The sequence below is a fragment of the Mytilus californianus genome, unplaced genomic scaffold (assembly GCF_021869535.1).
Source record: "Mytilus californianus isolate M0D057914Y unplaced genomic scaffold, xbMytCali1.0.p SCAF_7, whole genome shotgun sequence".
Lineage (NCBI taxonomy): Eukaryota > Metazoa > Mollusca > Bivalvia > Mytilida > Mytilidae > Mytilus > Mytilus californianus.
This window is the reverse complement of record NW_026262723.1, coordinates 6,555,322-6,580,886: the sequence shown is the minus strand read 5'-3', so window position 1 is coordinate 6,580,886 and position 25,565 is coordinate 6,555,322. Positions and strand designations below refer to the sequence as shown.

Here is a 25,565-nt window from a genome sequence, read left to right as displayed (position 1 = left end):
ATATTAAATCTATAAAAAATTATTGATTTCAGTGAGAGTACAATGCGACCAGTAGATTTTTCAGGTGATCCAATAGAATTTGGTATTTCTTCATTCAGAGCAGAGTCTAGTAGTATACTAGGATCATCTGGTTAGTACTTTAACTTAAGAACTAGTCAAGTACATAACTCAGGATGTGATACAAACTTTTCTGAAAAAATTGCTAAAAATTTATTGTTACCAGGTTGAATTTGTTTCTAAGGAAACAAATGCTTCAAAAATATGTTGCCTTTAAAGACTGAATCTTTTTGACTTATGCAGGATTGATTTAGGTCAACTTTTGAACGACATACCAGATCAATACCATTTACCTACTTTCTCAACATGAATGATTCTTGTTAAATTTTGCATTTTTTTCTACAAATTCTTTTGATTAATATATGTCTATTAATTAAGTATTCAAATCAGGTTTTTCTGTAATAAACTATTTTTGGTAGTATTAAGTGAAATGTTTGACAGTAGGTCAGCATCCCAGCAATTACTTTTAAGTCTTATAGTAATGGGTCATCTTAATGTATTTCTATCAAACATAAAAAAACATGAAAAATAGATTTCTTTTAAGCTGCTCAATAACATAAAAAAAAATGGACTTGTTAGTTACATTTTTCAAATAAAAGCTTGATATAAGACTCTTTACTTAATAATATCATTGGCAATGAGAAGCAAAGCATTAATTAGTTTGCAAAAATGTTGTCCTGCATTGATAGCTGTTATCTACTGCATTGCAAACTTTCTCTGTGACTGAGATAGTGATTTTGATGATGGAAGGAAACTGCCATGTGAGCTGCATAATCTTTTTATAAAACTAGAGGCTCTCATGAGCCTGTGTCGCTCACCTGATTCTACTTTGGTTTTGGAAATCATGTAAAAATAGATTAAAATCATAACAGATACCCTAATAATGAGTGAGGCCAAATTTGGTTTAATATTGGCCCTGTAATTAAATAAAAAATCCTGGTGGCCATCTTGAACAGTAAACCAGCAACAAAGAAGCAACACTTCATCAGCACCTCATAAGAAACATTTATGCCATGATTGGTTTCATTCCATTCAGTGCATCTCTAGAAGAAGCATTTGTATATATTTCCAATAGGGTCTTATGTTAAAGGAAGTCCCCCCGCTGGCGGCCATCGTGGATGAAGGATCAGCTTCAAAGTAACAACACTTAGTCAGCACCTCATAAGGAACATTCATGCATTGTTTGGTTTCATTCCATTCAGTGGTTCTCTAAAAGAAGACATTCGTATGTATTTCCCATAGGGTCCTATGTTAAACACTGTCCCCAGCTGGTGGCCATCTTGGATGATGGATCGGCTTCAAAGTAACAACAATTGGTCAGCACTTCATAAGGAACATTCATGCCATGTTTGGTTTTTCATTCCATTCAGTGGTTCTCTAAAAGAAGACATTCGTATGTATTTCCCGTAGGGTCCTATGTTAAACTAAGTCCCCCCCCCCCTGGCGGCCATCTTGGATGATGGGTCGGCTTCAAAGTAACAACACTTGGTCAGCACCTCAAAAGGAACATTCATGCCATGTTTGGTTTCATTCCATTCAGTGGTTCTCTAAAAGAAGAAATTTGTATGTATTTCCCGTAGGGCCCTATGTTAAACTAAGTCCCCTGCTGGCGGCCATCTTGGATAATGGATGGGCTTCAAAGTAACAACACTTGGTCAGCACCTCATAAGAAACATTCATGCCATGTTTGGTTTCATTCCATTCAGTGGTTCTCTAAAAGAAGACATTTGTATGTATTTCCCATAGGGCCCTATGTTAAACTAAGTCCCCCGCTGGCGGCCATCTTGGATGATGGATGGGCTTCAAAGTAACAACACTTGGTCAGCACCTCATAAGGAACATTAATGCCATGTTTGGTTTCATTCCATTCAGTGGTTCTCTAGAAGAAGTTCAAAATGTAAAAAGTTAACGACGGATGACGAACAACAGACGCCAAATGATGAGAAAAGCTCACTTGGCCCTTTGGGCCAGGTGAGCTAAAAAGGGGGGAATCAAAACTCAAAAGCCAAATAGAGACCAACAAAATCATGGCAAAAAACAAAAAGACAACAACCGTCTACAAAACACTACATTAGAAACTAATAACTGAGCGACACAAACCCCAACAAACATGGGGGGTGAACTCAGGTGCTCTGGTTGGGTTAGCAGATCCTGCTCCACATTTGTCACCCGTCGTGCTACTTTAAAATACATTGATGAGTACATAGTACCTCTGTGTTTTTCAGTTTCCTCTTCAGAACATGGTGGTATTGATGTACAATCAGCTGCTTTAGCTTTAGATATGGTACAGAGAGGAATGGATCACAGGTTAGTTGAGGAACCTTTTCTTACTATTGCCAAATCTTGGTTTGTCAACTGTCAGAAATATTGCATTTTTCTATAGCTGTAACTGTAAAATTAGGAATTTATGCATAAAATGTCAACATGGCAGTGAATGTCATAATAATTAAACTTATTGTTTAACATATTTTGCAGAAATTACATTAATAAATCTCACATTAGTATTTGTTGAATGTGATTTATAGCACATGTCATTAATGCAGACATTAAATTCATTATAATTATTTTTGTCAGTTATTTTTATACGCCCGTTTACGGGACGTATTATGGTATACCGTTGTCCGTCCGTCTGTCCGTCCGTTGTCAACATGTCGTACACTATCTCAAAAACACTTTAACCAATTTGCATGAAACTTTGTTGAATTGTTTATATCTATTGACGTGAGCTCCCTTTCAATTTTTATAAATTTTAGATTTGATGTTTCTGAGTTATGGGGTTTTATTCATTAAAAAAGGGGGGTTTTCTAACGGTTTTCGTGAAACTTTGGTGAATTGTTTATATCTATTGACGTAAGCTCCCTTTTAATTTTTATAAATTTTAGGTTTTACGTTTCAGAGTAATGGGATTTTATTCATAAAAAAGGGGGGATTTTCCAGTTTGCAGACAATAACTCAAAAGTGCTTTGAACAGTTTTCATTAAACTTCTGTGACTATTTTATATCTATTAAAATAACCTCCCTTTAGTTTTTTTATTAATTTCTGATATGACATTGAGGAGTTATGGAACTTAATTCTTTGAAAAAGCGACATGCGTATCATGCGCTCATGGCGCAGCTCTTAATTTCACATAACAGTCAAATTTCTTTCTTTCCAACAGTAGACAGAAAATATGAATTGAACCATACAATAATAAAACCAATTAAGAAATCTGCTGTTCAATTTTTACCTGCTGGTTTCTATACAGCTGTATCATGCTGTAGCGATGTTGTCGTCTTCGTCATCAATCGAAGATATTTGGTTTCCAGACAAGAAGTTGGGTATAAGTGAATGGTTCACTATGAAATTGTACCACAAGGTTCCATATCAAAAAAGAAGTGGGATTGGTTTTGGGGGTTATGGCCCAAACCGTTTAGGAATTAAAGGCCTAAAACAATACCTTTTTAATACTTTTTATAAAATGCTTATTTCTTGACCCATTTCAATGGGGTTTAATTCAAAGTCTTGAATTCTTGGGGTTCTTTAATATGCTGAATCTAACCATGTTTTATTTGAATTTTGGATTTGGGCCCAAAAAGAATTGGTCCACATTGAGGTTCAAAGGGTCCAAAAAATGAATTCTTGGGGTTCTTTGATATGCTGAATCTAACATGTATTTTTTAGATTTTTGATTTTGGGCCCAGTTTTTCAAGTTGGTCTAAAATTAACTTTGTTAAATTTCAACAGAAATTGAATTCTTGAGGTTCTTTGATATGCTAAATCTGACCGTGTATTTCGATTTTGGATTTTGGATCCTGTTATCCAATTGGTCTACATTGAGGTCCAAAGGGTCCAAAACTAAAATTAAGTTTGATTTCATCAAAAATTGAATTCTTTGGGTTCTTTGATATGCTGAATCTAGCCATGTATTTAGATTTTTGATATTGGACCATAATAGGTAAATGTCCAATTTCAAATTTTTCAGTCCTTAGACCACATTCATTCTATGTCAGATACTTACGCTGTGTCAAATATATAATCACAATCCAAATTCAGAGCTATATCAAGCTTGAAGGTTGTGTTCATAATTGCCCCAATTGTTCAGGGTTCAACCTCTGCGGTCATATCAAGCTGCCCCCTTCAGAGCATTTTATTTTTGTAATAAAATGGATTGTAGCATCATTTCTTCTTCAAAATTTCATGGTGTTAATGTATGTATTATATAGTTACAGAACAGCCGGAGATGGAGGAAATGATAAAGAAAATATAAGAAAAGATGCCATGTCAACAAGTATGTCTGATTTATTGACATTATTTAAAGATTATTGATGGTTTTTTCAAAAGAGATGTAGCCAAGAATCATACTTGAGCTTTTAAGACCATTAAAAATCTGTTTATCGTTATTTGTTGAGGCAATGTCAATGACGTAGGGTTACGACATCATGTATTCTTGTATACTTGACTGAGAAAAACCCATATAACTCGAGTAGTGTTATGGATTGTTATCATACAGAAAAATCAAAGGAAATTTTGAGAAAATAGTGATGCAGTTATTTTTAGAAATGCTGCTAATCTGCTTATGTATGTCAGATGCATATATTTTTCAATTGACAAGAGAAAGACAACTGTATCATCTCTCATTAAATATTATACAAAGCCAGTTGCCAATTTTTCTATCTTTTTGTTTCTGATTATATCTTCAAGTGAAAGAAGAGAAGTTTTCATGCTTTATTGTTATCTTTCCATTTCTTATAGTAGCTTATTATTGAAGAATCAGTTCATATAAATTTCATATAGGATGTTGGAAAAAATTTACAAATGGATAAAAGATTAAAAAGTGAATAATAAGTAGCAGTTACAGTCAAACCTGCTTTAAAAATCACATGTATTGAACGACCACTTATCAATCCCCCACAATAGATTTCCCTGCATATTTAAACTGTAATAAGCGACCACCTGTTTAACACGACCAGCCACCACACGCCCTGTCTTAAATGACCACAATTTACATGAAAGGATCAACAACTATGGAAAAAGTATAATCATACCACCAATCCCCCCGCCATTTTGATGATCGATGAAGATTGTTGACAATCTAACAATGGGCAAACCTTGAGTGAATCTGCTAGAACAGAATAGAATGTGTTTAGATGATTGATTCTGATCAAGATTTCTACAAAGTTCAACAATCAGGACGTATATATATATTATCAGTTCGTCAAATCAGTTTTCCACACTTTTTATGCCCCCGACGTAGCAGAGGGGGCATTAAGTTTTACCCTCTGTCCGTCCGTCTGTACGTCCCAAAATTGGTTTCCGTTCTCTAACTTTAGTTTGCCTCAACCAAATAATATGAAACTTATACACAATACTAATCACCACAAAACACAGATCAAGTTTGAATTTTAGTGGCATCACTTTTACCTTTCTAGAGTTACACCCCTTTACAAATGGAAAAATTGCTGAATTTTTCGTTTCCGTTCTCTAACTTTAGTTTCTCTCAACCAAATGTAATGAAACTTATGCACAAAACTGGTCCTTTCTCAAGCTGAGGAGCAATACAGTTGCCTGAGATACATAGTGAGGCAATTTATATAGAATCTTGAAGAACATGTGAAGGCTCTGCACCCAGGGTATTTTCACAGGAATTAGATTGGACATCATATAACAAGAACCTTGTCTTGGGATGTATAAAAAAAATTAAAAGAAAATACAAAAAGGCAAGGAAAAAAATTACTTACATAATGAACAGTTCTTATAATTAGTTCTTGTGGATATTCATACGAGACTAATACAGTATTGTTTACTTACATTAGTACGTTCAAACATTGTGATGCACATATATACTTCCTACTTTTCAAATTAGGGAACTTGTATTCAAAGACCACCTGTATTAAGAAACCACTTTTGTCTTGATCCCATGAGTGGTCTCTTAATACAGGTTTGACTGTTTATTTTAAATAACGCAGGTTAAAAATGATGTGAAAAAATAAGGGTTTAAGATAATTTTCATTTTTCTTTGAAGATGAATTAAAACAAGCAGTTGTAGCCATGATGGTCAGAAAAGATGATGTTGAAGAACAGAACAGGTTATTACTGTAGAAACATTCCAAATGTTCACATGTTTTTTTGTAACTGGTCAAATATTTTTTGATTTTAATGACAATTATTTAAACAATTGATAGCTGCTCAATGAAAATTGGCAATATAATTCCATTTAAACACATTTTACACAATGAAGGCACTTTCAAAATGGGGTAAATATAAAGGCAAATATAGAATTTCACTGTACTTGACACCCACCAATAGTTGAGATTTCAAAATGCCTGCCCTGGGTCTCATTTAAATTTCTATGGAACATATTTCAGGAAAAGGAGGAGGTATGATAAAAACCATTATTTGGCCCCTGAAATTGCAAAAATAGTAAAACTTTTCAAGCCTTTCAAAAATATGTAAATTTCATTGATAAATGAACAGGTTAAAATAATCTTGACACTTTAGTGAAGAAAGGTCACTTGTGATGTCATTATGATATTCTAACATGATGAAATTTACAAATTAGACCTCAAATAGCTATTTTACGCATTTTTTTTGTCAAAATATATATCAGCAACATCAAAACCAAAAAAGATATTTTGCATGCTTTAACATCTAAGTCAAACACATTTTGTAGCAAAATATCTTTTCTGGGTATTAAAGGTGTTGCTCATGTCTAAATGACAATGGCAAGATCTCAAAATAAGGCTAGTTTGGTAGTTTTTGCTGTTTTGCACTAAATGTTAGAAGTTTAAAGCCCTATTGCCAATCTGTAAGATAAATTTCAAAGATATTAATATGAATATCCAACAGACTAAGGGCTATTCCATTAAAATGTATGTGGGAGGGTAGGAAGGGAAGTTTAATTATTGAATGTGGGTCATGGGTAATTTTTTCGGTATGCGTCTATTACCATAATGCAAAATTATCTAAAAAATGGTTCTTGGTTGTAGGGATATTTTGAAAGTCCCTTCCTACCCTCCCACATACATTTCAATGGAATAGCCCTAATGTCTTATGAAAATCTTAAAGATGTTATTTGGTAAATTTTTAATACTTTGATTTTCAGATTCAAGGAACCGAAAAAAGTGGCCTTATATATTCTCCTTATACACATTCATTTAAGTCATATTGGAGTTTGAAATGTTGCCAGTATATACCATTTATATTGATAATAGCCATTTGTTAGGACACCAGTAAGCCAGTAATTGTATGTCACATGAAGTATTGAAACTAAATTTGTTTGCCTGATTTATTATTTGATATTTTTACCTTAAGGAATTTACATATGATGTTAGAACAAGAAATGGAAACATCATCCACGCTGAGAGCTGAGATAGAAGACATGAAAGTTCAGTTTTCTTCAAAGCAAGAAAAGGAAACTAATAGATATGAGTCACTACAAAAGTAAGTGTACTGTAAATTGAGTAAAAAAATCACTTTATAAATTTGGTGCCTCTGAAACTTTTTTCTGGTTATACCTTCAACAGGATGGATCAAACCTAAAATTTTGAAAGCCAGGGATGTGAAAAATACCTTTGTGAGGAGTTATATGACCATAAGGGTTAAACACAACATATTTGATTTAGTATAACACATGTTTTAGTTTGCCTGTACAAGAACATCATCAGGGGTTGTCTTTAGATTTATAATGTTTTTTTACCCTAAAGAATTTTGTTATTGATAGCAGATCTTTGATGGTCTGTTAAATTTATTTACAATTTTCTTGAGGTAGATTTAGATCATGACTTATTGTTCATTTTTAAAACCTTATGTTGACCTCTAGAACTTTTGTCTTTTTTTGTATGGGTCTGTGGCTGTCTCATTGACCATTTAACATATCTTCTGGTACAAGGAACTAAAAAATGTATAAACAGTGTTCCAGCTAGGTCATTTGCACAGGGCGGTCTGCCCGCCCTTTCCCGAGTGCCACCCTGTGCCCTTTTTCTGACGCCCTGCCCTTTTTCGTAAGTCCATGCCTTTATTGCCGTAATGTTTTGATGAAAATACAATTATTCTACCTGTCTTCATATTTATGACAAGTTTATGACCCTCATCTAATTAACATTTACAGCAGGTGTAATAAGTTGTGATTACAGATAATCCGCTTATCGACATCGGATGGGTCATTAATCCATTAATTAAACTTCATAATTGATCATTGTAATAATTTTCTCATTAAATTCGGTCAGTCAGCATTTCAATTTCAATATTTCTCAAAAGATGACAATTTGCGTTTGATGTATCCGTAGATCGTCTGTTGTTTATATTTTAAAGATTTTTTTTAAATTGATCTTTTAAACTAGTTTTAATCCAGAAGAAAGTGAAAACAATGCTTGACTGTACCTTTCATTGAATATCTATATCCAAATTAAATTAATTAAAGTTCTAATCCATGATCACAAATTGACTGCTTTGTTTACATTTGTTGAAAGCCATGTGCTTTTTTGGCGGGAAAATTCGGAAACCCCCTTTAACAAGAAACAGTTACATTTCATTGTTATTTATAGACACTAATATTTTATTTTGATTAACTGCTAAGATTATTTCATTAAAAATGAATACTTTCTTGGGATTAAACTGATAATACTTTAATACTCTACATCTAGGGGTGTGTAAAATGGAAAGGGGGGGTGGGGGGATTTTTAAAAAAGATTTTTTATATATAATATTACAAATATAAGTTTAACAGTCTGAAAAGACATGGTTAAATGGATTTTAATTCTGAAAAACTCAATGTGGTTTATTATAATTCATTTCTTATTTCTATCATAATCAGAAACACTGGGCTACATGTATTAGGCATTTCAAACATATATTATTGCCTTTATAAGAACATTCAAGACTATTAATAAGTATGTACCTGTAGTAAAAATGGTAGGGCCTTAAAATTTCTACTGGGCCCTTGGAAAAAAGTTTTGGGATCCAGGTTGGCCCCTGGAGAAAATGTAAGGTATTGTTCCTGACTGTATTGCAGATCTAGTGTAGTATTTTAACTGACATGCACAATTCATTTCACTAATGAAGTAAAAATAATTCTACAAAACGCCGTTGCGCTCTGCATTGCAACTTAACCTTAGACCTACCATGCATCAAAAATGTTCTAGAGAAGACTGGGCTAGTAATATACGTCCTTGCATGGTCCCTTTAATACTGTTACCCAAAATAAGGTTGATTTTCATCTAGCGTAAAAGTGACTTAACTCCCTCAAAACTCCTAGCTGAAACCCCTGCAGTTAACATAAGACAATGTTTGACATGCCCTTTTTGAAATATCAATCATCGTGCTAAAGTGCCCTTTTCATGATTGGCTCCCTGCCCTTTTGAAATCCTAGCTGGAACACTGATAAAGCAATAGGAGATGGAGAAATAATAAATACAAAGACTTGTACATAACTGAACATAAAGACTTGTACATAACATAACATCATGACTTGTACATAACTTAACATAAAGACTTGTACATAACATCATGACTTGTACATAACTTAACAGAAAGACTTGTACATAACTTAACAGAAAGACTTGTACATAACTTAACATAAAGACTTGTACATAACATAACATCATGACTTGTACATAACTTAACATAAAGACTTGTACATAACTTAACAGAAAGACATGTACATAACTTAACATAAAGACTTGTACATAACATAACATCATGACTTGTACATAACTTAACATAAAGACTTGTACATAACATAACATCATGACTTGTACATAACTTAACATAAAGACTTGTACATAACATAACATCATGACTTGTACATAACTTAACATAAAGACTTGTACATAACTTAACAGAAAGACATGTACATAACTTAACATAAAGACTTGTTCATAACATAACATCATGACTTGTACATAACTTAACATAAAGACTTGTACATAACTTAACAGAAAGACTTGTACATAACTTAACATAAAGACTTGTACATAACATAACATCATGACTTGTACATAACTTAACATAAAGACTTGTACATAACATAACATCATGACTTGTACATAACTTAACATAAAGACTTGTACATAACATAACATCATGACTTGTTCATAACTTAACATACAGACTTTTACATATACACAAATAAACATCAGATATATCGATATTCAGAGAAAATAACTCTGCCTGTCCAATAATTATAAGTAGTTTTGTGATAATTTCTATCTGACAGACATTTTGTCTAGATATTTAAAAAAGCCTGTCTGATTTAACCAAAATTTGCCCAACTTATCAAACTATAAGGACATGTTTAGAAGTTATTCTCTTTTAAAATCCGATTTTTTCTCAAAAGACCTTGTTGAAATATTGTTGGAATTGCAAAGAAAAGATTAATTATGAATTTATTTCAGAGAAAATGAGTTGCTGAAAAATCAATTGAGACGTTATGTTAATGCTGTACAGATGTTGAGAGCAGAGGGTTCACAGGATGAAAGCTGTAAGTCCACTTTGTAATATAATATAACTGTTAACATTGTAGTATCACAATATTGTGTGATTTCCCTTTAAGGATGTGTACCTGCATCATTTAATATTAAATTCTGCATTTTGCACCTGTTTAAATTCAATCATACATTTTCTAGTGCAAATAAAACTGTTGTAATTTTCCCAACTATGCAGTACTATCTTTAAATAATTTTAATTTTGGATGTAACATGTCTTCTGATTGGCTGAAAGTGTTTTGTCTATTAGCTCATAGACATAATTTTTTCATGTGACAGTGAAGTCACCAATGTTTTTTTATGTTATTTCTTCATAGACAGAAAAAAAATTACAGTCATTCCTTAAAATGATGAAAATAGTTATACATATTATTTATGCGCAAATTGATTGTGTATTTAAAGGTATGAATTACTTCGTACAAATGCTTTAAATCAAACCAGTACATTTAGGTTTGATATATGATAAATGAAAGGCACCATGGTATTTTGAAACCATGTATGTTTTCTTTATTGTTATCAGATGTTAGGGAGGGGAATCTATTCAAATAAAAGAATAAGTCTTGAATGGCAATTTTCTATAACAGTCAAATGTTTATATTTCAGTACAGTTAGGAGTACCTGTAGAGGAACCACAGCCCAATATACCTCCTGCTAAATCCAATATAGATTATAGCCATGAAGCTTCTGAATATGAGCAGAAACTCATACAGGTATGATGTAATTTTTCGGATACAAGAATGAGTAAGGCACCATTTTCACATACTTTTCATCATTGTTTATATTTGCATTATAGATTATTAGTATTAATGTTGCTTGAGTGCTTGATATCCAGTGGCAAATATGCTAACGTCACAGTACCCAAATTGCACAGAGTACCCAAATTGCACCTATTCAACAAAAATAGCTGCGGAAATCTGACAAGTTTTCTTTGAGACAAATCAATTTGTATTTTTATGATTTGACATTTTACACGTCTTTCAACATAGGTAAATATATTTAAATATACACAAAACGTTCACAGTATGTATCAACAGATTAAGCATCCACTGGAAAAGTAAAATCTACGGAAACATCGCCATGTGACGTTCACAAAAAGTCATCTTTTAAAAATGAGCAAATAAAATATGTAACAAGCATCCATTTCGTGAAAAATGAATAGAAAGCATGGACTAATGTCAAATTGTTCTAAATATTTGAAGAAATAAAACAAAACATCTGTTATTCGATTTTTAAGGATGTGAATTTACACATGGATGCAATTTGGGTACTCCTCATTACAGAATCATTTAGAGGTCGGTTTAAACCAATTTTTCTATGATTCAATATAGATTCAAAATTAAATTGGTGTTACAATATAGTAAATATGGATACATCTACAAAATGAACATAAAAAGGAAACTTTTGTCCGGACCATAAAAAAACGTAGGTGAAAAACTGTCAAAATAGGTGCAATTTGGGTACCCTCACGTTATGCATATTAAGAATAACAAACAAACACACAAATGACAAAACCTGTGTCCACCTAGTATAGGATTTCAATTCACATTAGCCTTCCCATCAAGAATTTCAAAACTCTTCTAGTTTTGAAAAACTAGAATTTTAATAGTAGAGGGCGTTGTGTTTCCAGTCTGTGTGTCTGTCTGTCCATCCATTTGTCAGTTTGGTATTGTGTTAAAGTTTTGGTTTAAATAAGTTAACCATGAAATTGTTGTCAAATCAACCTTAAACTTAGTATATATGTTCATTATGATGTTAACTTTAGAAATAAGTGCCAAATTAGGTTTTTGATCCAGATTTTGAGATTCACTGAACATGAAATGTGATAGCATGGGAGGGGCATGGTGTTCAAAAACTCACCAAAAATGTGATAGGAAGCAACCATGTTATTGATTGTTGATAGATCACTAAAATGCATTGGGTGTGGATGGATTTATAAAAATGTACACTTTTTGTTTTTAGGTTGCTGAAATGCATGGAGAGTTGATGGAATTTAATGAGATGTTACACAGGCAACTGAATCACAAAGAAGCATATATAAGGAGATTACAACAGGAGTTAATTGATCTGAGAGGACCGGTAATTTTAATTGAGGGAGAAAAAAAAAGCACTTCATTGACATTAGAGGACCTGTGATATAAGTTCAAACACAAAAAATAAACACACTGACTTATGGATAATAAAGACAGGAGTAAATTATTATAAGTAATTCTAATGCAAGTATTTGGTATCAATGGTTCTGATTGGATGACAGTAAGCGTAAAATTCTCTATCTCCTTGTCTGTAACTAAGGAAGCCGACATTTTGAATTGCGGAATGTATTGACATGTAATTTCTACAATAATAAGCCAAAAAACTCACTTGTTACGCCTCAAAATCTTCTTTTTATAAAATTTTATTACATTCTGAACTGACCAAGAAGCCAGAAAACGCCCGGTGTTTACGTTTCATGCCGGAAGCATACCTATGACATCACATAGTTTAGGGGCCAAAGAAGATAACATCTTTTCGCAGAATATTCTTTAATGAAATGTTACACTGAAATAATGATTGAAATTGAATTATGTACTTGTTTTGCATTAGAATAGAGATAACTGTATTGTATTTGAAGCTTTGCAGATGTCCATCGGCAGTTTTACTGTAGCCAGGTAAACTAAATTTGTGACAGTAATACTACCGATGGACGTCTCGCAAAGCTTCAAATACAATACAGTTATCTCTTAAAAGTCAAACAGCAACTCAAGCAGGCTGTCAATGGGGACCCACTGCCTATTTTTTTCTGCATAGAGATAAAAAAAAATTATGGGGGGAGGGAGGAAGGCTGAAAAAAGGGTGGAAATATCAAGATTGCAATCAAAAACCATATGATGTCATGTAGAATTTCAGTTTTCCATCAATTTTATTGGATGAATCAAACCAAACAAGGTAAGGCTGGATATGGGAAACTGCAGCTTAATTTTTTCTGACTGTAGTTTTTATGCATTTCTAAGGCCGAAGCAATATTATGCATAGTTACCACAATTGTTGGACTTCCATTTTGTTCAGTACAAAATGACTATAAAACTCTAATGCATTTTGATATCTGCCTTATAGATCAATATGGTCATAAATTATACCAAATGTCTTACTATGTATGAAGGATTTTTTCTATATTAGCTTTTATTTTTAATGCTCAGTTTGGAAAAAAAACCAAAGAAGTTTAAACATAAAAATAAATAAAACAAAGAAGGGATATAAAGATTTTCTCCAAGATCAACATTGCTTCAAAGAGCTGTAATCTTAAGAGTTTGATTAATTGGGAAAAGTTTACCACATCTTAAATTCAGAATATTTGATTCCTCTATACTTTCAGTTACCTAGAGATTTACATATGCATGGTGATCAGATTTCTAGTGACTCAGATAGGTATGTAATAGAAAAACAAAGGATATAGGGTATCTATCCATGACACACAATCAGTACATGCATAGCAAAAAACACACAAAAAGCAAAGGAACAGTGCTTTTATTGCTGTTCTTCATCTCAAAGTTACAGTGAGGCCTTCAACACGCAGCCAAAAAAAAATGTGTATATACTGCATGTGTACAAAATGTATAAAATAAATAAGAATTGGAATATAGAGTAAATCCATACTGATAGGCTAATTTGCCTGGTAGATACTCATGAGACAAAACAAAACAAAAAACCTGAAATGGATATCAGTAAAAAACGAAGTCTCTGCATGGTATTAACATGTATCTGTTTTGATTGATATGAACTAGAAGAATTAAGCAGTAATTTAATTGTAGAAAAAAGCTTAAACCATCAGCAAGACTAAAAAATGGAATCAGAATTTATATTACACATATATTTATGTACATATCTACATTGAAATAGTTTTTATTTTCAGCCTTTCTGTGCAATCAAAATCTCTTATCAATATATGGATTCCATCAGCATTTATAAGAGGATCCCCAAGGGATAATTATCATGTTTATCAGGTAATCAATACACATTGTTTCAAAGTCCACATTGAAATACTGTTAATTTATATTTATTCATGGATTTATTCACCTATTCTGTTGATTTTATGTGTAAATCCACAAAACTTTTTTATCTTAAATCGCCTTTCTGCTTTTTAGGGGTAAAAAATGCAATCAAATCCACATAGTCACTGCCTGGTTAGTTATATATTTTAGCCATGTCTCTACATGTGATTTATTAGTACATACAACATAGTGAAGTGAGGAAGATGCCAGTGTCAATAAATAAATAAATAATATATACACGGATATTCAATTTGCAAAAATGATGTGCTTTTTTTTTTTATTTACATAAGTTGCATGGCTTTTCTACCTACAATTAGAACTAATCTGATCAGTATACATTATCTTCACAAATTCACCTGTCCATAAGAATTTAGATATTTAGATTGAAACCCGTTTCTTTTTGTATTGACGTGTTCAATAATGTATAAATTTGAGGTAAACAGTACGACAGAAGAAAAAATAAAGAAAATAATTTGTAGATTCTTTGATCTTTGATGGTTTTGTGTAGAATACAATACAAATATATTTTATACTTTTACTTTGTAAAGCTTTACCGTACATCTATTATATATTAATTACATCATTGATTTCTAGGTTTATGTAAGAATCAAAGATGAAGAATGGAATGTGTATAAACGATACAGTGAATTTAGAGATTTACATGTTCATCTACGGAAGAAATATCCGATTGTTAATAAGTACGAATTTCCACCTAAGAAAACTATTGGTAAAAAGGTAAGGATAGATCAGTGATTAGATAATAAGCCATTTATAATATTATGAAGGCTTTTTGAGAACATACTATGGATGGCAAAGTGCTACATTTTCCCAAATTTTTCACTAAATAGTGCTATCTATTTAGAAGAAAAGCATTTTGTCATCCTTAACACTTAACTTGTAAAGGGCTGTTATATCGACGTAAAAAAAATATTTCTATTACTTACATTCTTCTCGAAAGATTGTAGTAATAGGTATGAATGAAAAGAAATATGGGTACTATAAATTCAGAAATAATTGCGAGATACAATCGCAATAATTAATTTCACATTTTTGTCTTTTCTTCTGCAATCGCAATAATAAATGCACGCAATAATTTCTGAATTTACAGTATTCTAAATGTGGAATTGATGCCCTAATATTTGTGATGTTAGCCATTCAAAATGAATTTCACAAACAATGTTGCATTAGAATCTGAATTTGCCATGGACTCATATTAACTATGAACCATAATGATTAGTGAAGTACTCTTGATCATACATTTTAGTATCTTCTTTTAAATTTTACAGGATGCAAAAGTTGTTGAAGGGAGAAGGAAAATGTTTCAGTCTTATTTGCGTAGTGTTGTGAATTATCTATCTGAAAACGATCCAGGTTTGGCAGACAGTATATGTAAAGTCAAACTCTCAGTTTTTCTACCGTTCTTCAGGTAGGTATAAGAACTTATAATATAGGTTAAATTTGTAATTACACCCCCTGCAACAAAGATGTGTAGGGTATAATGTTTTTGACCCGTCAATCAGTCATTCTGTTTGTCCTATTCTTGTCATCACAACTCCTCTGAAACCACTCAACAGAATTTCATGAAACTTTGTAGATAATAAGGACATACTATGTAGATGTGCATATCGACAGGAAATTATGATTAAATTATTTTTCTAGGAGTAATGCCACTTTGAACTTAGAATTTTGGCCTAAATGTACTACTGCAACAGTTTGTAATCACAACTCTTCTGAAACCACACAACAGAGTTTCATGAAACTTTGAAGTTAATGAGGACATAATATGTAAATGTGCACTTTGACCTATAATTGTTTACTTTTTATACATTGTGACTTGGATGGAGAGTTGTCTCATGGGCACTCATACCACATCTACTTACCGGTATTTCTATATACCCACAAGAAATTTTTATCAGTTGTTTTTTTGAGGAGTTATTAGTCTTTGAACTTAGGAATCTGTTGAGATTTTGTTTGTCCACTGACAATGTGGGGGGTGTGTGGTATGCCAGTTAAATTACAAAAAGTTAATTCACTTGTAATTAATACTTCCTAAATGTTTATAAAATATTTTTCAATATGAATACAGTACAAAAAAGAGCAACCCAGCAATACAAATCGTTAAGATGATCATTTATTTATTTATTTTTTTTTAGTGATAAGCCAATTGAAAAGGGAGAGAAAAAGAAAATGAAGAAGACTGTATCATCTACATCATTACCAGGAAATGTTCCTGAACCAATAAGGGAGACAATGCAAAATCAGTATGATGGATTATAGCGATATTGTAGCAGGTGGTTAAGAAACTTGTGCTTAAAATGTGATATTATTTTTTTTTATCTTAGTAAAATTTCCTTCTTGAGGCACTACAGGCGACTTACAGTTAACTGTTGCTAAATGCCTCTTTGTATGTGACAAGTATATTTGCTTGCCAATAAAAGGCAAAAATATCTATATACCAATGTATACATGTGACAGGCTAAATATACTCCTATCAGGATAGATTTTTTAATTTTAATACAAAAAATGGACCTATTGCTCAAGAACTTCTTATAATTTCATTCTTTAGATTTGTGAATCAAATTTCTACAATATTGTATCATAATTTTATACTATGATGTTTTTATGAAATATTATCAATATATAGGTGTCAACTCTATCATATCTATACATATTAATTTTGGGAGCCTCCAAATGTTATTTTCCAAAATTGGGAAATCTCCCAACTCAAGGCCAGTTTCCTGTTGGGGAGGTCAAATTTTCTTATTTGGAGATAATCTCTGAATGTCTCCTTATTTCATCAGTATTTCATTAAAGTAGCATTTTTTCAGGCAAAAACTGAAATATTATTGCCAAAACCACCACACATTGGCTTCTTAATAAAGTTGATTGATATATTTTAAAGCATTTCAAAATTAACTCCAAAAAGGAAGATTAAATAATATGAAAAGCAGGGAGACATAGGTTCTACAGCAAAACTCACTTAGAGGGAAGTCTCATACTTTGAAGGTTTAAAAAGTTGTCGCCTATGAGGTGACAATATATTTTTTGAGGATGAGGAGGTTTATATCTCCCAGACTGGAAATATATATGCTGGTAATATTAACACATTCTCACATACCATTTTGATTTGTTATTGTTAATAGGTACATTTCAGTAAAGACCAGGTCTTTTATCTTGGCCTGAGCCTTTTTAACTTCTAATTTTGAATTTATCAAAACCAGGTGAAAAGATGATTAACCAAGTTAACAAAACTGTGAATAAAACAGTTAAATAAAGAGAATAGAATTAAAGAAGACAAACTTATGATGGGAACTTGGCCAGTATTTTGATTTACAATAATAATATTTATAAAAATATTTTTTGCACTTTTTGCACCACGGCAAATAATATAATTTTTAATATTTCAATTGAGAAAAACTATAATGATACACAATACTTCATTATGTAAATACCCTTTAAATGCACTTTTAACCATACCCACTATGAACCTTACTTATGATAAACCTTTAAAAGATTCTCTTTAACAACCTTCTGTCAATAATCTTTATAAATTAAGGTAGACAGGAATATTTTTTTGAAAAATTTGTTGTATAAACCGAGTAATTGTTTTTTTTATTTTTGTCATATTGTAGATTTATCTCCCTTATTTTTGTCATGATATTGTAGATTTGTCTCCCTTATTTTTGTAATGATATTGTAGATTTATCTCCATTATTTTTGGTCATGATATTGTAGTTTATCTCCCTTATTTTTGTCATGATATTGTAGATTTATCTCCCTTATTTTTGGTCATGATACTGTAGTTTATCTACCTTTGTTCATGTTTTTTTTTAATTCCTGATGATTTGACTATGTATAGTTGATGTGCTTGCCAGTCATTCTGTTTGCCAAAATATTGTATTAGTCTGAATTTAACAACGTATTTTAAACTTTTATGACAATTTGAAATTTGCAATAGTGTGTATTTACATTTTAATTCAGGTCATCTCTCATTTTAATTTCAACTTTTTTTATAAAGAAATAGCAGATGTAATATTGAAAACATTGATTATAACTGTATGATTAAATTTTGTTGTTTTTTTTTTTTCGGTTTGTACGGGCAATTCCATTAAATACCAGTGATATGGAGAATGGGTGTGTCTGTAGAGGGCACTATTTTATTTCCTCAACAATATAGAAAATTTATAGCACTTCAGGTTTTCCGCTGTCTGTGGCCATTTTCGCATTTTGCAAAAAAATAAAAGTTACGGCCATTCAAATTCATTATTGGTGTGTTCGCAGCATAGTTTTGCATCTCATCTTTTTTTAACGATGGTGCGGAAAAGAACTGTTGTTTTGAAGAAAAATGTTCAAAAGTAAGAAAAATCTCGGGCCTTTATCATTCACTTAGACAGGAAGTATGTGATAAACTTATAGAAGATGAATCCCGTGTTTCCAGAAGTCAAATATGAAGATTTCATGATTTATGTTGCAATTATACAGGTTCTTTTAAAAAGTAAATGTTTATAATGAGTGTTTGTGTATTGCAATGTACACTTAATATGCAGAATTTTAATAGATTAGACAACAATGCTGCAAACTGATTTTTATTTGTTAGCAAGTAGGAAAATTTAAAACAAAAAATAGGTTTATGTAAATTGGTGAAAAAAATAGTTTGGCGAAAGAGGTGGCGTAAAAGAAAATTGACCCAAGAGAATCCCTGTAGCACTTCATATGATACAGAATGCTTAAATAATAAGTGTATATACATATGTATTACATGTACTTTAATTCTAAGCAGATTATAATTTTCACAACTGGTTGTGTATGTTTTGATAAGTGCGTATTTTTGCTCTTTATCAATTTTGATGTTAATTTCCTTGCTTTTCTTTAGTTTTGCCATTGTGATGTCATGGAAAAAGTCTACAATGATTGATGATGTCACAAAGAGAGGACACAATTTATTTTTTACTTAACCAGGAAAGAATGTCGAAGTCTACTTACATATCTTCTAAAAAATGTGAGAAACAGATTTGTTCACTGTTTCTTGTTTAATGCAATATTTCTGCATTCTTTAATTGTAAATATCAAATATTTTAAACCTCTTGCCTTTTAAATTTGGTAATTTAAAATGTCTTCAGTGGAAACTTGTGTTATCTAAAGGTGCTGGTAAAATCTTTGTATATTCATATATCTAATCTTGGAATATATGGCAGTGTGTAAAAGTAAAATAAACATAAATCAGTAAAATTTTACTATTTGAATTTTTTTTTTAAATACAATTTACATTTATCTATTAAAGTCCTAGCTCTGAAAATTAAATTTTAAAATATTTTCGAAGCAACATCTATGTTTTTGAAATGTTGACTGAAACTACGAATTTGATGAGTTAAGCCAATTGGCTAAGTTAAATACAATTGTGAACATGTGTTGTGATACAGGAAATAGACATGTCAATATATGATTAATATAATGATTGTATTTAGAGATTATGGGACCATGTGCAATATGGTGTTCAATATTGCTTTGCATTAGCAGTACTATTATAGTATAGCCGCTGCAAATCTTTTATGTGATGTTCAAATAAAATAAATATTTACAATAAATTGTTTAATAGTCTTACAATTTTCATCTACAATTTCAAAGTTAGATTACTGGGTTTGTACTAACATGAGCAAGACGACGGATGCCAGATGTGGAGCAGGATCTGCATACCCTTCCAAAGCACCTGAGATAATGTTGACCTTATTTGGCTTTTGCTCATTAGATGGATGACACAATGGATATTGACCTTGAGTTATGACCTTGTTCATCCTAAAAGGTTGTCATGGCCTGTTGTTCAGATTTGAGAAGTCACTAAACAGATGGAAATGTTTAGATACTGTTGTGGTTCTCTTAACATAGTTAAGATTTAAGGAACAATGCATTACAATCTTAAAGTTGTTCTAATCCCCTTCTTTTACCTCACCTAGGTGAAAGGATTAGTTTGAGCTATCCAATGTTATTCCATAACTTTTTCATTTGCGTAAATGTAACTGAGATCAATAACTACAGGAGTTGAAAAATTTATGTCACTTTTATTACTAAAATATGGTCTTAAATTGTTTTAGATAATTATTATCCCTAAGTATTTTGGGCCAATATCTTTGGAACCATATAAGGATTTTTTTTTCATATGCTTATGTGTCTTATGATAAAGATGCACCACAAAATAAGAAGATCAGGTTACCTTAACCATATTGTATACTCACTTGTATATGGTTGGAGACTGTTGTCCTCGACATGTCTTTTTGTTGTTTGTTGTGTCATTAATGTATGTCATACATCTCTTTTAATTCACTGTGATGAAGGTACAGCTAGAAAAGTGGATCAGATTCTGTTGGACTTTGATTTGGTACAGTGGGCTGCTTTCAGTCTGATAGTCTGTTAGTGCTTTGACACTGACAGTGACAACCAACGTCATGGCTTTGACATGGGAGATGAAGAGAAAGACAGAGGTCACCGCACTTTCATGGAACCTGACTTGACAGTTTAATTTTATGCAAGTATTTGGTCAAGTTAAATTGATGTACAAATGTATCTCAAAGATTATAAAAGTGACAAATTTAGAGTCAGAAATTGTAAATCTGGTGTGATCAAAATAAAAAGCAATGGATTCATGCCAACATACAACACTGACACTTAAAGTCTATTTGGAATGCCCCAGAAAGGTTAAATTAGCATATCTTATCATACTGCCCAGTAGTCAGTAATTACTGGTAGTCAAATCTGAGGAGGAAACTAAATGCATTTACGTAAAAGATTTCTTCAACCATTTGTGAGACATCTACCTCACACAGCCCACAAACTTGATGACAACCATAAAAGTTACCATTTGATTTTTGTCAGTTGGGTAAAGCAGAGATAGCCACTCGAGGATCTGTAAAAATACTGGTAGCTTAAGTGATCCTACTCCTTTTGATGTCGACACATAATCAAGATTCATCATATAATCAGTGGTCCATTTTGATGAGGTTTCAATTTCATATTTCATCCTTTTGTCCATATGTTTGCATAGTTCTCCACAACATTTTTCTGTATACCAAAAAGAAATTGCTGATATAAACCTATGATATAAGTTTCATAAAAATCTGGCAAGAATTGTACACTTGAGAGCGCTAACGGTGCAATTTTCCAAATTATTAAAGTTTCCAAGGAGCATAACTCTTTTAAAAATAATTGATCGGCACTGATTTTCGAACTCATCAAAGACATTGCTGATATAAACCTATAATATAAGTTTCATAAAAATCTTGCAAGAATTGTACACATGAGAGCGCTAATGATGCAATTTTCCATATAATTAATGTTTCCAAGGGCATTTCTCTTTTAAAAATAATTGATCTGCACTAATTTTCGAACTCTTCCAAGACATTGCTTATATAAACCTATGATATAAGTTTCATAAAAATCTAACAAGAATTGTACAAATGAGAGCGCTAACAATGCAATTTTCCATATAATTGATGTTTCCAAGAGGCATTACTCTTTTAAAAATAATTGATCGGCACTGGTTTTCGAACTCGTCCAAGACATTGCTGATATAAACCTATGATATAAGTTCCATAAAAATCTGGAAAGAATTGAACATGTGAGAGCGCTAACAAGATCGGACGGACGCCTGGTATTTCTATGTCCCCTGGGCAATATTTTTTTGAGGTAAAATAATCTAAATATTCTTATTAAGCAGAGGACAACCCATGCCTAGCAAATTTTAGGAGGGGACACGCCTGCCACACCCCCACCTGAATCCGTCCCTGAAAACTGAGAGAGACGATCTGACGGGGGCAAAAATGTTCAGCATGATGAGAATTACCTGTTGTAATTGATGTCAAAACTGTCAGATGACTTCTTATAGAAGTTATTGCCCTTAAACGACAAATTTTACCATTTTTTTTTCATTTTTGCCCATTATTTCGAAAATTATAATAGATAGATAGAAACTTCAAACAAAAAAAATGATCAGCAAGACGAGATCTACAAATAAGTCAAAATTAATGATTGAAATTGTTTGTCAACACCTCATTGAAGTGATTGCCCTTTAATGACTTTTTTTCCAAATTTTTTGCGTTTTTGCTTATTATTATGAAAACTACAATAGAAAGATAGAAATTTTAAATAGCAATAAAATGCTCGGCAGGGCGCAGCTTGATACGACCGCAGAGGTCGAACTCTGAACAATTGGGGCCAGTATGGACACAACATTCAAGCTTGATACAGCTCTGAATTTGGATGGTGATTAAATATTTGACACAGCATAAGTTTCTGACACAGAATGAATGTGGTCTAATGAAGTAAAAAAAAATCAAATTTACCTATTATGGTCCAATATCCAAAATCTAAATACATGGATTGATTCAGCATATCAAAGAATCCCAAGAATTCAATTTTTGATGAAATCAAACAAAAGTTTAATTTTGGACCCTTTTGACCTCAATGTGGACCAATTTGATAACGGGGCCCAAAAATCAAAAATCTAAATACATGGTTAGATTTACCATATCAAAGAACTCCATATATTCAATTTTTGTTGAAATCAAACAAAGTTTAATTTTTGGACCCCAATTTGGACCAACTTGAAAACTGGGCCGATAATCAAAAATCTAAATACACGTTTAGATTCAGCATATCAATGAACCCCAAGAATTCAATTTTTTTAAAATCAAACTAAGTTTAATTTTGGACCCTTTTGACCTTAATGTAGACCAATTTGAAAACAGGACCCAAAATTAAAAGTCTAAATACACGATTAGATTCTGCATATCAAAGAACCTCAATAATTCAATTTTTGATGAAATTAAACACAGTTTAATTTTGGACCCTTTGGACCTCATGTGGACCAATTTGATAAAGGAGCCCACAATCCAAAATCTCTCAATACATGGTTAGATTCAGCATTTCAAAGAACCCCATCAATAATTTTTTTGTTGAATCAGACAAAGTTTAATTTTGGACCAACTTGAAAACTGGTCCCAAAAATCTAATATTAGAAAAGTATTGTTTTTGGCCCCTAATTCCTAAACAGTTTGGGCCATAACCCCCAAAATTATTCCTAACCTTCCTTTTTTGGTATGGAACCGTGTGGTACAATTTCAGAAAGATCCATACACTAACACACAATTTATTTTCTGGAAACTAGAAAAATACTTATTTTGACCACTTTTGGGCCCCTTGTTCCTAAACTGTTGGGACCATAACCCCCAAAATCAATCCCAACCTTTCTTTTGTGGTTTCAAACCTTGTGTTTAAATTTCATAGAGATCCATTCACTTAAACTAAAGTTATTGTCTGGAAACTAAGTGTCTTCGGACGACACTGACAACGACGACGACAACGTGATACCAATATACAAATGCAAAATTTTTTTGCGGCTGTGTAAAAATGATTGGCCAGACAAGATCTACAAATAAGTCAGTAGGACCGAAGTATATTGGTATGACGTTGGCGTCGTCATCGTCCGAAAACACATTGGTTTTCGCACAATAACCTTAGTTTAAGTGAATGAAAATAACTTGTGGAACAGTGTATGAATCTCTCTGAAATTATACCACAAGTCTCCATACCACAAAGGGATGGTTATGATTGGCTTTGGGGGGTTGTGGCTCAAATCGTTTAGGAATTAGGGGCAAAAAAGTGAGAAAAAACAAGGGTGTACTGGTTAATGGACAATTACTTAAGTACAAATTACAGTGTAAGGGAGGTAATTCAAAAACTACTTTGAATTACCTCCCTTACACGGCTTTTAAATAATGTACAAAGAATTTTTGTATTGTCTTGAGGTGATTAGCTGTCAATTCATTTTTAGAAGTTACTATTTAAATAATTTTAAAAATACTGATTAAGGTAAATTAATTTTAGCTATGATTATGTATAATTTTTTCTCCTCAAGATTTCAGAAATCAAAAAGAAAATCCTTCTAATTATTATTTTTTTTTTAAAAAGGGCAGGGGGGAGGTCAATTCGCAACAGCATAGTGTATTGCACAAAAGCAAAAAATTGCTTATAAATTCAAATCATATAACCAATTATAAGTTCTTTGACTAGTTATTCTGTGTCAGAAACCTATTATGTGTCAAATATTGAATTACAATCCAAATTCAGACCTGTATCAAGCGCGAATATTGTGTCCATTTTTGCCCCAACTGTTCAGGGTTGGACCTCTGCGGTGGTATCCAGCTGCGCTCGGTGAAGCAATTTATTCCTTTTATCTTGAAACTATAATACATGTAGATAGATAGAAACTTTAAAAAGCAAAATTGATCAGCAAGACAAGATCTACAAATAAGCCATCATGGTCAAAATCTTCAATTGACTCTTTATTGGAGTTGTTGCCCTTTAATGATAATATTTGCCATATTTTGCATTTTTTGCCTATTATCTTGAAAACTATAATAAGAAATAGAAACTTTAAAAAAAAAATTATCAGCAGGACAAGATCTACAAATATGTCAACAGTGCCGAAATTGTCATTTAACTTTAGTACTGTTATTCCCCTTTAATGATGATTTTTACAAAAAAGTGACAATTGTTGAAGATGCAGATGAGCGGCACAGGCTATTTAGACCCTCGAGTTGTCATTTTTTGTAATTCGGTGTTGATGACAAATCTTATATAGTCCGTTAAATTTATTCACAACTTTTCTATACTTCAGTTGTTTTCAGAGCTTGATATACGACAAATGGTCTAAATAGGCAAAAGGGGGGTGGGGGGCTGGCATATATGTATAGCTGATTTCTCCTAACCACAAGATGTGCCTGTACAATGTCAAGCTATCTAAAACATGTGTTGTTCGTGGATGTTCATCTGTGTTTACATATCTACTTTTCAGAAGTGGTCAAGCGTTGGTGTGGTTTGTTGTACTGTCCATTAATTTTGGTAGTTCTTGTTATCCTTTTAAATGAATCATTATATTGATTAGACACTAGTCCTATCTATTGTTGAAGAGCATTTGTTGACCTATATATGTTTTTTAGTGTTGTTGTGTTGTTGTGTTGCTGTCTCTAC

At 32.1% G+C, this 25,565-nt stretch overlaps 1 protein-coding gene across 1 annotated transcript in view; it reads left to right on the top strand.

The window, feature by feature from the left end:
• LOC127708969 (sorting nexin-29-like) overlaps window positions 1–18,724 on the top strand; it is a 29,208-nt gene extending 10,484 nt beyond the window's left edge. Inside the window, exons 9-21 of the mRNA XM_052214200.1 lie at window positions 33–130; window positions 2,283–2,364; window positions 4,261–4,325; window positions 6,060–6,123; window positions 7,349–7,477; window positions 10,429–10,514; window positions 11,122–11,228; window positions 12,478–12,594; window positions 13,868–13,920; window positions 14,405–14,495; window positions 15,138–15,278; window positions 15,830–15,969; window positions 16,697–18,724. Coding sequence (XP_052070160.1) covers window positions 33–130; window positions 2,283–2,364; window positions 4,261–4,325; window positions 6,060–6,123; window positions 7,349–7,477; window positions 10,429–10,514; window positions 11,122–11,228; window positions 12,478–12,594; window positions 13,868–13,920; window positions 14,405–14,495; window positions 15,138–15,278; window positions 15,830–15,969; window positions 16,697–16,820 — 1,297 coding nt within the window. The 3' untranslated portion in view covers window positions 16,821–18,724. The remainder of the gene's footprint in view (window positions 1–32; window positions 131–2,282; window positions 2,365–4,260; window positions 4,326–6,059; window positions 6,124–7,348; window positions 7,478–10,428; window positions 10,515–11,121; window positions 11,229–12,477; window positions 12,595–13,867; window positions 13,921–14,404; window positions 14,496–15,137; window positions 15,279–15,829; window positions 15,970–16,696) is intronic.
• Window positions 18,725–25,565: the final 6,841 nt, after the last annotated feature.